Below are 12,559 nucleotides of genomic sequence, written 5' to 3'. Positions count from 1 at the left end.
TTCTCCGCTCCAGGATTTCCTGTCTGTAAGGAGATACTGTCTGCTTCACAGGGCGACTGTGAAGATGGATAGGAAACCCCAGGCAGAGACTCTGGGCTCCATGGCCCTGGGGGACTCTCAGTGCCTACCGTTCCTCTGGCTGCACCCCACGCCCAGCCCTGCCTGAGGCATTGACGTGCCAGGCGCTGTTTGTCTTAGTGCCCACATTTCTCATTGCTCACATGATCTCTAACCCTTCTCTTTCCTGCCCTTCCCAGGAAAAATGGAAGGTGCTGTGTGTTTAGGGAGGAATCTGCAGGCTTAGAAGTTTTGTCTTTATCTGCTGTGTGAACAGATGCCGAACAGAGCCCCCCAACCCCAGCGTGGCCTTCCGTGACCCCCACGGCCTCACCACTGGCTTCCTGTCCCTCCATTGCACCTGCAGAGACCCTGCCCCACCCCACCCTGGTCTGCTCACCACACCGAGTGCCCACTCGGAACAGGCACTTGCTCTGTGGCCTCGTGCCGGGCCCAGTGCCTGCCCAGAGTCAGCTCCGGGGGAGATCCGATTCATGCTTGTTGAGGGGACGAAGGAAGGCCTGAATGAACGCATGCATCTCTGCAGGACATTACTAATTTCAAAGCAGTTTCAGGGGCAGCTTTCCGGCCCTGCCCTGTCTGCGAGCTGCAGGCTTTGGCTACTTGGAACCGTGAGGACGGCCGGGATGGACCCACGCTGCCACCTACCCAGCACGTAGAGCGCGGCCCTGCCGGTGTACTGCGAGACCTTCCCGTACAGCACGGAGCACAGCGCGTCGGCGGCCGAGAAGCAGATCATCACGTAGCCCACGAAGCGGATGCCCAGGGCGCAGGTGACATAGGACTGGGGAGGGGAGCAGAGCCTCGTCAGGGACGCTCCCAGGCCTCCCGAGCTCAAGCGGAGGCTGCAGTCGGGTGCCTGGAACGTCCACTCTGAGAGGGCCGCGGGCCAGGGTGGCACACGCCTTCCTCTCGCCCCGTGGCTCCCGTGCAGGAGAAAAGCTCGGCTTTGTAAGAAAACCCTCTCTGGGGAAGAACCAAAATGCGGAGCTTGGGCGGCTCTGGACGAAATTCCTCCCCATACAGTCTCCGCCATTTGCTGTGAAATGTGCATGATTTCACATGGAAGCCGATAAGCCCTACCCTTGCCGGGGCCAGTCACTGCCTATTAGGGCTGAAGAGAGCTGAGGGAAAGAGGAAAGTGAAGACGCTGCCCTGCCACCTCCCCGGGCCTCAGAGCAGCCCAGCCGCTGGCTGCAGTTGCCCTCCCTTGCCCACGCCGCCCCGCCCCCATCACGGGGGCTCCAGGGCTGGCACGCAGGACAGGGGCCGAGATGAGCGGACTGCGGCCACAGCCACATGAGGGCTGACAAGGACAAGCCCAGCGGAGGAGCAGGAGGGGCTGTCCCCAAAACGCCCAGTGGGCCTTTCTCTCTTGTGTTTGCTCTTCTAAGCCCCTAAGAGTCTCCGTCAAGACCGTCCTAGAAGTAGCAGTGCCAGATAGAAGCAGGTGCCCGGGACTGTTGCAAGGGCACACTCCTCTGAGAAACAGCTGCGGTTTATCTGAAATTCACCTTCCACCTGCAGGTGCGTTTTACTTGCTAAGCTGGCAGTCTTGCCTGGGAGGGTCAGGGGTGGGGACAGCAGGGAAGGTTCCTCCAGAAGAAGAGCCTCAGAGGGCGGGGCCGCAGACACAGGCCCCTGCTGGTCCGGCTCTGGCCCCCAGCTCTCAACAGTCCCCAAGAGAGGCTTCTTTCTTTATGGACCCGAGGTGGGCACCGCCTCTCTCACCTTGTGGGGGAAGGGGCAGGAGTGGACGGAGAAGCAGCCTGGGGAGCCACATGGACTTTTAGATTGTAAGGCATGATTGACAACTAGAGGGAGAAGGAATCTCAGTGGTACTCATGGACTGAATGCCTTTCTATCCAGAAACTCTAAAGTAACCGTGCAGGGTGAGGCCCAGGCAAGGTTAACCCGAGGGAGCGTCTGCCTGGAGAGTCAGCAGCAGCTTCCCAGTCACTTGCTCTGGCTCTTTCCCCAGGAAGCCACGGATCGGGCTAGAAGTTCCCTGGAGACAAGAAGTGGAACTCTGGGGAGCTGGAAGTGACTTGGAAGTTGAGCCCTGGAATCATGAACTCAGCTGTGGCAGGACTGGGAGTGCAGGATCCCGTTCCCTCCAGCCCCAGCCCCGAGGTGGCCTGAGACACTCTGTGGTCCTGCTGGTTCAGACACAGGCGGGGCAGTGATGCCCCTCCTGGCCTCGGCCACCAGCCCTGGCTTTCGTTCCTACCCTTGTGTATTCGCCGGAGAGGAAGCCTTGCTGCAGTCCACTGTACAGCGGCAGCAGGATTAACAGGCACAGTCGTTTATCCCGGTAGAGCTTGAAGGTCGACAGTAACGTGGACCAGAAAGGGGGTGATTTCTTCTCTCCTCCACTTTGTCGTTGAACATCTCGTATGGGTTCGAGGAATGCAGCTATCATCAGCACAGCCAGGACACCACTCCCTGAGAGGAAAGAGCAAAGGCTTCAGCGTTCAGGAAGGCCCCGAGGAGGGTGCCTGGACGGATTTACTTCAGTGGCTCATCCTCCTCTCCAGAGGGTGGGCTATTCAGATCCCGATTTCAGGTGACATTAGATGTGGCACGCTTCAGGATCTCAGGGGTCTAGTTGCATTGCCTGTGCTGATTCTATGATTAACTCATGACTCACCAGCTGTCACATGAAACCTGCCACAATAGGTCAGTATTGTCTTCACCGGCATAACATACAAAAAATTAGGGAGAGAACGCAGACCTCCTTAGCGTACTTAACCATTGAGAGTGTTCCTCGTTCTAATCCTCTCAGCAATTTATAACAGCAGCCAGCTTTTTATTGATTTTTTTTTTTTAGGATAATGATTCTGACAAGGGTTCTTTGCTATACTTTTGTTTATTTCAAATAAATAATTTTGTGTAAAACTCCTCCAGTAGGAGCTGGTTAAAGATAATAAGGGGTATCCCAACTGCAAAGAAATGTTATGCATATGGAGAAAATAAAAAAGAAGTTCTTTATGCAAGGATGGGAAAATCCCCACCATAAATGGTAAAAAGAGAAAAACCAGCCCAGATGCAGAACTTGGTGTCGAGTGTGCTACCACTTGAATTTAGTAGGAAGGACATGAAGATGTGTTTGTTTACAAGTGCGTTAAATATGACTAGGAAATAGACATGGGCTTTCCGGGTCTGGGGACAGCAGTGAGAAGGAGACCCCCGCACATGCCCCATTACACTGCAGTGGTTCCCGCTAAAGGGGTTCATTCCAACTCCCCAGCGGAGGCCTGAAACAATGGGTGGTGTCAGACGCTACACATAGCTCGTATTGTCACTCGGACAACAGAGGTGGCTACGAGAGACTGTGGCACGGGAGCACATTTGGTGTGGACACGCCAGACAGAGGGGAGGGTCACGGCTTGGCGGGACAGGCAGGACCGTGAGGGATTCCATCACACCACTCAGAACAACGCAACTTAAACCTTATGAATTATTATTTCTGGAATTTTCCACTTAAGGTTCTCAGACTGTGCTGGCCTCAGGTCACTGGAGCCACACTCAACGAAGTGGGGACAAGGGGGACTCCCGGATTTGCATTGTGAACTATATAAATGGGTTATCTATGCAAAAATATTGTAGCTATTCATGTCACCTATGAAGAAACATCCTGTACTTCCTCATAATTCCCAAATGTGATGAGTAAATGTCCATCACTTGTGTCCACCACTTGATTATTTGATAACTTAATTTCTGTCCATGGAGAACTGAGATTTGGGCGTTTCTCCCTGAACATAGAAGCCCTTTGGTCCCTTGACCCTTGTGAGTGCCCTCGGTGATGTGGTCACGTCTCCACTGCTGCTCTCCCACCTGGCAGTGGTGACGATACAGTGTCTGCGGCACCACAGGTCGCTCAAGAGGGGCGGCGATTCCTCCCTTCGCTCCGGGCCAGAACCTTTCAGAGCGGCTCATTCCTGCCTCCGAGAGCTTAGAGCCCTGCTCCTCTAAAGACGGGATTTGTCTTATCTTCCTGTGCCTGAGCAGCCTCATCTAGTGCTCTCTCTGCCTCCCTCGTGCCAGCCTCCTCACGTGCCACGCACTGGGCTTGCTGCCGCAGGACGGCCTAGCAGCTGAGCGTTCCTGAAACTGGGAGGTTTTGCAAAGCCAGCTGTCTTCCACACTGTGCGAAGACACAGCAGAATCCTAGCACCCGTCTCAGAAGGCACCACTGGTAATGCTGGTCCACCCAGAAATGCACAGATTTATTTCTAGGCTTCACTTTCTGTTATCTGGCTACTTTCCATTTTGGCTAAACATATCCCCCTTCCCGTGTCACGACAATTCAACATTCTCTTGAAGTTTGTGAAATTCCGTATGAAAGCAGGAGTCCCGTGGCCCTGCTCCTTTCTCAGTCACCCTTCACTTCCCTCGGCGTTGTCCTGGCCCCTGCACGGTCTGGCAGGTTGTCACGCCTGCACGGGACGTCGTAGGGTATTTACAAGTGTCGGGGCTCCCTTCCAAGCTGAGCCCTCGAGCTGACCGTGTGTAGGCCGTGTGGAAAAGGCACATTTTCCCCCACTCCCTGAGGGAAGCTCCTTCTCCACCATCTCATCCTTTGGACCAGGACTTCAGTGTCAGGCAGCCCAACAGGACAGGACACAACCTGCCATCTCCCCCAGAAGCCTCCTGGGAGGGGAGAGGCAGGTCCCGGACGCAGAAGCCACACGGCTTTGTTCAGAATTATGCGTCCAGATGACGTGTGACTCAGAGCCCTTGGAGGGGCCTGCACTGGGGGATGCTGAACAACTGTGTCCTAAGCTCTAAAGAGAACGGCTCTTTTGCAAGAAACCTGACTATGAGTGCAACGCTCAGGAAGCTGGGAAGGTTACCCAGGGAGAGGCTATTCTTGCTCTTCTAGGTCCATTTTTCTCCTTCCTGTGTTTTCCTTTATGGTGACGTGGCCTGGCTTTATGGAAAAGGAGGCCTGTGGGATCCTGCAGGTTGCGATGATCACAATGGTAAGACAGCTTCTCCATTCACATGCGTGTGATCTCTGCTGCAGGTCACTTCTACACCTGGACCCCCTTAGCCTGAGGGATTCCTTGAACCGAGAACTCTGTGAGGCCTACATGGCTGTGTCTGTGGCCAGGGAGCACTCTGAGGGTGTCCCTGCAGGGGAGGCCCAGCAGACAGCAGCCACCTGTGGAGGACACTGGGCAATGAAGGGCCTGGAAGCCACGGAGATGTCTGTGCTCTTCCTCTGGAGCAGGGGCGGACAAACTGTGGTCTGCGGGCCAAAGCCTGTTCACCGCCGGCTTTTGAAAATAAAGTTTTATTGGCATGTGGGCACGCTCACGTGCTTACGTGTTGCCTGTGGCTTTTCCCACTACAAAGACAACGTCCAGCAGTTGCAACAAGGACCCTGTGATCCTCAGAAAGGTCTTTAGGTGGAGAAATATTTGCGGCCAGCCCTTCACAGAGGAAGGCTGCCAGCCCTACTCCAAACTTCTGTTCTTTAAAGACAGGAGACATCCTTGCTGGTGACTGCACTGGACCTGGTGGAGCTGGAAGGAGGCCTGAGGCTCTTGACTCAGCTCAGTGCCCTCGAGTCCCCCAGCCTCCCCGCTGTGTAGAGGAGGCGATGAGGGGAAGTGCGGAGGAAGCACAGGCCTGGCTGGTCCCGGGACCACGTGGATGGGACATCGGGGCCCACTGGGAAAACGTGAGAGGGATTCCAGGTCAGCAGAGGCTGGCAGGCCAGAGCGAACCGTGGCTTCTCCCTACTCCCTGTCCCCACGTTCCTCTTACTTCTACAACCCCCAATCTGGGCTTTGCATGCCAGGACCCCCACAGGTTGCTCTCTTGATGGGTGTCCGCAGCCTCTCACTGGCTGACAACTGGTCCAGCCTCCTCCCTGAGCCTCCTGGGAGCCCTGCCTCACTCAACACTCTCAAAACACGCCCCAGCTGATTCTGCAGCCATGCTGTTTCCCCAGACCCTCGTCTGGCTTTCTGTCTCCTGCCAAGGCTCCGGGTCTCTGCCTGGCCCTCAGCGTTGCTGAACCAGGGGCCCGGCCGTACTCCTTTCTCCCCAACGATTCCCTCTGCCTTTTCTTCCTGAGATCCTCATCCCTGCCACGATTCCAGTCACCCCCTCGGAAGATGCCTCCGCGTCCACACTTGCATCTGCCTCTGGCCTGAGCCCTGCACGGCATCAGACTGCCCACTGGACACTACACAAAGTTCCCGCTGGGTCCCCAAGCCAGGTGTTCCCCGCCTGACCTCATCTTCCTGTCAACCTCAGGGCTGTCTCACTCTTCCCCACACCATGTCCAACCCACCGGAGCCCTGCTGGCCTCTCCCAGCCCCTCCGGCTCTGCCTCCCATTCCTGCTCCCTCCTCTGGACTCTGCACTCCGTCCTCAGTGGGCCTCTGCCCGCTGTCCTTCTGCACCTCCAAGTCAGCATGGCACAGGGTCTGCCTAGGAGGCAAGTCTGTGTCCGTCCAGACCCGTTGGCACAACGTTGAGGACCACAGCTCGTCCTGTGCCCCGTCTCTGCCCCTCCACCTTGCCCCAGCCCCACAGCTCATCCTGGACTTCTCTGCACCTCTGCCCCCAGGGCCCTCTGCCATCACCTCCCTGCCTGGTCAAATCTCACTCATTGTCCAGACTCGGCTTAGGGACCACCCACCCTGGAGGCTTTCCCTCAACCCAGTGCTCCAGGGAGATGCTGCCGTTCAGCTAGGAACCGAGCTCAGAACACCGTCGGACAGGGTCTCGGTGAGCTGGGAGTGCGTCTGCCTCCTTCGCTAAGCTCTCAGCTCACTAAGGCCAGCTTCTGGTCATCTGAGTGTCTGGACCAAGGGGGCCCAGGATGGCACATACACGTGCTCAGTACCCGTTGTCGACTGCCAGCGACCGCGTTACAAGTGCTCACTCGGAGCCTCTGATGTCCAAGTGGCTGTGGGGACCTGACGGTAGGGGCAGCGCATGGCCTCAGCATGAGGAAACGCTCTGCAGTGAGCACAAACCCTCCTCACCTCTGACCCCAGCAGAGCGCGGGACTCGGTGCCCCCAGAGCTCACAGCTGCCAGGCCTTTCATCTTCAAGAAGGACCCATTCCAAGGCCTTTATGAATCCCCAAATCCAAGAATGACAAAGAATACATATGTACATTGAGACAGAGTCTTGCTCTGTTGGCCAGGCTAGACTGTAGGAGCACGATCTCAGCTCACAGCAACCTCTGCTTCCTGGGTTCAAGCCATTCTCTGGCCTCAGCCTCCTGTGTAGCTGGGATCACAGGCCCCCAGCACCACACCCAGCTTGTTTTTGTATTTTTAGTGGAGATGGGTTTTCCCCATGTTGGCCAGCCTGGTCTCGAACTCCTGACATCAACTCCAGAACTCCTGAACTCCTGATCTTCCTGCCTCAGTCTCCCAAAGTGCTGGGATAACAGGTCACAGCCTGTGCCCAGCCAAAAAGAGCATAAATTCCTTTCAAAATGGTTTTAAAAACTCTCTGACTCTATTCCCTTCAAAGTTGCAATACACTTTTGAAATAACACTAAAGTCACATATGAAACTATTAGCATAACATTCTCTATTAAAATGAACTCCTAAGAATAAGCTTCATCAGGACAATTAACTTCCTTTGGGCAGACATTTCGTCAGGACCTGGCGATGTCTCCAGCTGAAGTGGAACCAGAACTCGGGAGGACGTGCCCCACTGGCCTTTCCACGGAAGGCACTCAGTACGTTTCCCAGAGAAAAATGGTGGGTCATAGAGATGATGAAGCTCAGGGTTCCGTCGACACAGCTGAAACACAAATACTCAACCCCCAGGGTCCCGGCCGGCCACCGAGCTGCCTGCTGTGGGAGCTGCCAGCCCCCCATACTGCTGAGCACTTGCAGTGCAGCTGGGAGACTCAGGAAGGGAAACTTTGATCAGTTAGGACGTCAACAGGCCCAGAGGTGAGTGGCTACTGCCTTGGGCTCTGGAGATGTGCCACGATCTCCTCACCACAGGAGCCTCTGTTAGACAGCACTGCTAGACTGCATTTGATTCACGAGAAGAACGCCTGCATGTGACCCAGCCTAGCACATTCTGCAAGGATGTTTCAGAAGAAGAGAGATGACTCCTACATGGGGAGATGGTCTTTGTCAGCTGGGAGGACGCGTGGCTCTGCTTTGCTCGGGACCCTGCCGGGGCTGGTGGAGCACGTACCAGTGTAGATGCCCAGCAGGGTGTAGACCAGCTGCTGGGAGGGCCTCTGGGTGCTGTTGGTGGTCGCCGTGGCCATCACGCAGTCACTGGCCCCACAGGACGTGAGCTGCTCTTCTGGGATGGTCTCTGTGAAGTCAGAGCAAACAGGAGACACGAGATGACCCCGAATGTGGTAAGACATAGGTTCCTGAGGAATGAAAGTGACGGTGGAAAGGATGGTGGGCGCTTGGCGGGAGACATCACTACAGGTCACGTGGAGAGACCCAGTGTGTCAAAGTGCATGCACCCCTAGGCGCATGTCCCCGACTAGATTTAAGACACTTTGGGAAGTGGGAAATCATATTAGAGTTCTGCAGAGATTCAGGGAAGAATAAACATGGAAAAGTGAGGGTTACTTGTTATATTTCCTTTGGGACATAATTAAAATTTTTCAAGTTTTTAAATTTAGTCAAAGAGAAAAAAGGACATGAGATCAGGTGCCAGGAGTGCGGGATGCGCTTTCAGCTTTGTCTGTACCCGACTCCGTGACTTTGGGCAGGTGATTTCACAAGTTTTCTGTTTTTGAAAACTCATGTTAGTTCCATGATCTCTTAAAAGAATAAAATTTGAATCAACAATGACTCTCAGTCAGAAGTCCTGACAGAATCTCTGGAGAGAGGAGAAAGAAGTCGTAGGAGAAAGAATACTCAGTGCTTTTATTGTTTTAATAACATAAAGTATGTAACAGACAGCTTCAGAAAATCTTCTAGGCAGTGAGATGTGCAGCTGAGGAGAGAAGGCACAAGAAGGTGGAGAAAGGAGTGACGCTCTCCAAATCCCTCCAGCCCCAGATTCTGCCTCCCGTGCTCGCCTGGCGAATTAACTCACCCGCAGATACGTCTTCCGAAGAAAAGCCTCTTAGTCACTTCACGCAGGCCCTGCTATGCAGACTGAGCTTTAACCCCAGTTTCTGGATCACTGTCGCTGACAGTGACAGCAATAATGAGTAAAAATCGCTTTGCATCCACTTCACAGCCTGCCTTCTTCAAATGTGCTCAGCAAGCATGACAGTGCATGAGAAGAAGGGAGAGGGATTTCGGCCACAGACTTGTTTTTTAATGGGGCAGCAAGGTGGAGAATGCTGATGAAGTGATAGAAATAGTCATGGTAATTGTCAGGAATGCTGGATTGGTTTTTGCCTCATTGGGAAAGGTTTCCTATAAGCAGGAAAGAGGTGTATGTCCTCTGCCCTGGGCTTAAAGCCTCAACATGGGCACTAAGGGCGTGGGCATGAATGAGACGTCCATGTTATACAGGGCAAGGTCGGGTAGAGACAGAGGAGCCAGGGCTTTAGCTCATCCCACGTCCACATCCGTCGTGGGATGAGGGCCTGCCATGACACAGGTGACAGGCAGCTCAGTGGGTCACACCAGAAGGAAAAGTAACCAGGCCACCCCGTGCTCAGTCTCAAAAGGCTAGTTGTGCAGCTGTGACTCCATGAACCCCAGTTGCGCTGGCGTGGCCCTTAGTTTCCCCATGGCGCCCTCTCCCAAGGGCTCCCCTGTCCCTGCAGAGGCATCTGTGGAAGAAACAGGTATTCTCCAGTCCCGCCTGACTGTCCAGAAAAGAGCAGGCAACAGGAGACTCTGAAGCACAGGCAGGTCGAGAACCCCACCTGGGGGGCCTGACTCAACTGCTCAGGTTACAGAATCAAGGCAGGTGCGCAAGTGAAATCAGGAGCCCTCTCCCCCAGCTGCCACCGCTGAAACCCCCGCTCCACTTGCAGACAATGGCTCGCCCCTTTGCCTTTTACCTTGGCTGGGAGTCTGGCCAAACACCAGCGAGGAGATCAAGTTGCCCCACACACCGGACGACTGGAATATGAGGAAGAAGATGCCGAAATACTGGTTCACCACGTCCTTGCCACGCTTCCCGACCTTCTCTGCGTGTGTGTTTCCCATGACCGTCAGGTACGTGCACTGCGCGGACCACAGCGGGGCGGCCCCGAGCCCCAGCAGGATGGAGGTGGGGATCAAAGTGTACCTGTGGGTGGAAGCAGACCCACGGCACCGCCTGTGACCGGAGACGCAAGCCTGTGGCACCTGTGTCCCTGAGGTCTTTAGTGCAGCCGTCACCATCGACATGTCCAGGGTCCCAGCCAGGGCCTCTTGAGGCGCTGCTCCGTGGCTTGTTCCCAGGCCTGGGCGTGCAGCTTAAACCTCAGAGCTCGGCCTCTGTGGTCCTTCTCACCAGGGAGCAGGCTGGGCTCCCAACCCTGCTGCCTGGCCTGGCTGTACCCACCTCATGGTGGGCAAGGGGCAGGTTTTGGTCCATGGGTGGCATCTGCCTAGGTGCCCAAGAGACTGCATTGGAGTTAGAGTGCCCTGTGTTACTAGAACCCTCGCCCAGCCAGGAAAGCTGAGGACCAGGATGGATCCCAGGGAGCCGCCAGCGTGGGGATCAGGAGGAGGAGACGGAAGAGGTGGGGGGTACAGAGGAGCCTTGGTAGGAAAAGAGGAAGGAAGCCCAGCACCGTCTGTCACCAAAACGAGGCAGGGGAGGGGCAGCAGGGTTCACTTTAAAACGCCTGCCATGGACAGTAATCAGGCGCAAATGCAAGCTGTGTGCCCAGTGAGTGATCCTAGTGTGGGGAGAAGCCGGGGTGGGGCTGGGGCTGGGGGCTGCGTACCAGCTGGCGAAGAAGTTGCCCACGGAGAAGGCCACGTAGCCACACATGGAGAGGAGGATGGTCCCCTTGCAGCCCAGCCTCTGGATGAGGAGCGGTGGGAGGAACATGGAGGACAGGAGCATGCCTCCATAGAGGGTGCTGAGCGCCGTCACGCCCAGGCCCTCCTCGCTGTACAGACTGCTCTGTGGGAACAAAGCCAGCCCTGTCAGAGCACGGGATGGGCACAGCGGGATGAGGCCCCATCACGTCCTCAGCATCCCCTAGGCTGGAGGCTGCCGCAGCTCCAGGATCCGCCAGCCACAGGCCTGCAGCCCTGGAAGCCGCCTCTGCAGCTGGAGGAAGGACGGTGCATGTGAATTCGGAGTAAAGCCGTCAGGGCGTCCAAACATCAGGCAGGGAAGTGTGGGTGCCCCTGTGAGGGCTTGTGTTGGGCTGAGTGGCTGTGAGAGGCGCTCATGCCTCTCTGGACGTCTGCACCTGTTGACTGAGACCAAGTCAGTGTGGCAGACGGGGCTGGAGACGCCGCCAGAACTGGTCTGGAGGAGTCTGCGCCCTCCTGGGGACTGGAAGGGGTCCTCAGCCCATGGGAAGACCCCAAGCATGTGAGGCAAGTGAGTACTCATGATTGACTTCTTTCTTTGTCAAATAGCCATCTCCCACCTCTGAGTGCCCATCACTGCCTGAGGTTCCAGGATGGACCAGGGACATGGCCCTTGTGTCCTGGAACCCGCCAGCCACGGCTGCTGGTGGAGACACAGGCCAGGCACCGGCTGCACGAGGGTGTCCCCAACACCGGGAGTGCTGGGCGCCCCACCCAGACCTCAGCTCCTGGGCAGGGTGGGGAGATGCGGTGATCTCAGGTTGAGAGCTGAGTGAGAACTTGCAGAACAGCAGCCAGGAAGGCTGAGAGGAGGTGGCGGCTGCAGAGGAGGTGCCACAAGTGAGTGTCCTCGGTCCTTGGATGAGGGGACCTAGTGCAGACCAAGACCAGGACTCACGGGAACTCCCTGGAATGAGGCCCTGTCTTCTCACTGGGGCTGCTGAGCTCTGAGGAGGGCCCTGGGGATGCATGTGCCTTGTTGGGGCCTGAGAGCCAAGTGAACCACGTGGAAGCCTTTGGGTTCACGGACAGAGGAGGGCTCCTCTGCGTGGTGGGACACAGCCATTTTCCAGTCACTTCTAGCTGCACAGTCTGTGTAGCTCACGCTGGTCTTGACGAGCAGAGACAGCTGTCCCGTTAGAGGGTTAAAGCCCGTCCCCATGCTCAGGGTCAGCTGCGGACAGTAGGCTGGGTGGGGCTGGGACCCAGGGGGAAGAGGACTCGGGGCGACTGTTCCCCAGCCTGGGGACGCTGCAGAGAGGGAGGCCTGGCTCTCCTGCATCACCAGGCTTTTGAGGTAAAAGGACTCACGTTACACAACAGCAGCCCCACTGCCCACAGCCCCGGAGGAGTGGGAAGTGCCGGTGGGGCGTGGGGCGCGTCTCCTCCCCGGGCAGCTGCTGGCAGCCGTGGCGCTCGTCCAGAGAGCAGCATGTGTGACTCCCCACCAGGCACCCGCAAGCTGGGGTCACCGAGGCAAAGGGTTTTCTGCCACATTTGCCAGCAGCCTTGGGTCCTGCTGT

The 12,559-nt window shown here is 56.3% G+C and overlaps 1 protein-coding gene across 2 annotated transcripts in view; it reads right to left on the bottom strand.

Moving 5' to 3' along the window:
* UNC93A (unc-93 homolog A) overlaps window positions 1–12,559 on the bottom strand; it is a 37,527-nt gene that overhangs the window by 7,601 nt on the left and 17,367 nt on the right. For both annotated transcript variants that reach the window (XM_074397152.1, XM_074397151.1), the window contains 5 exons: window positions 10,937–11,118; window positions 10,061–10,290; window positions 8,269–8,394; window positions 2,309–2,523; window positions 727–862 (listed from right to left, as the gene is read on the bottom strand). In XM_074397152.1, the coding sequence (XP_074253253.1) occupies window positions 727–862; window positions 2,309–2,523; window positions 8,269–8,394; window positions 10,061–10,290; window positions 10,937–11,118 (889 nt within the window). The remainder of the gene's footprint in view (window positions 1–726; window positions 863–2,308; window positions 2,524–8,268; window positions 8,395–10,060; window positions 10,291–10,936; window positions 11,119–12,559) is intronic.

The sequence above is a fragment of the Saimiri boliviensis genome, chromosome 4 (assembly GCF_048565385.1).
Source record: "Saimiri boliviensis isolate mSaiBol1 chromosome 4, mSaiBol1.pri, whole genome shotgun sequence".
Taxonomy (NCBI): Eukaryota; Metazoa; Chordata; class Mammalia; order Primates; family Cebidae; genus Saimiri; species Saimiri boliviensis.
Note: the sequence above shows the minus strand (reverse complement) of the source record. Positions and strands in the feature narration are given on the sequence as shown.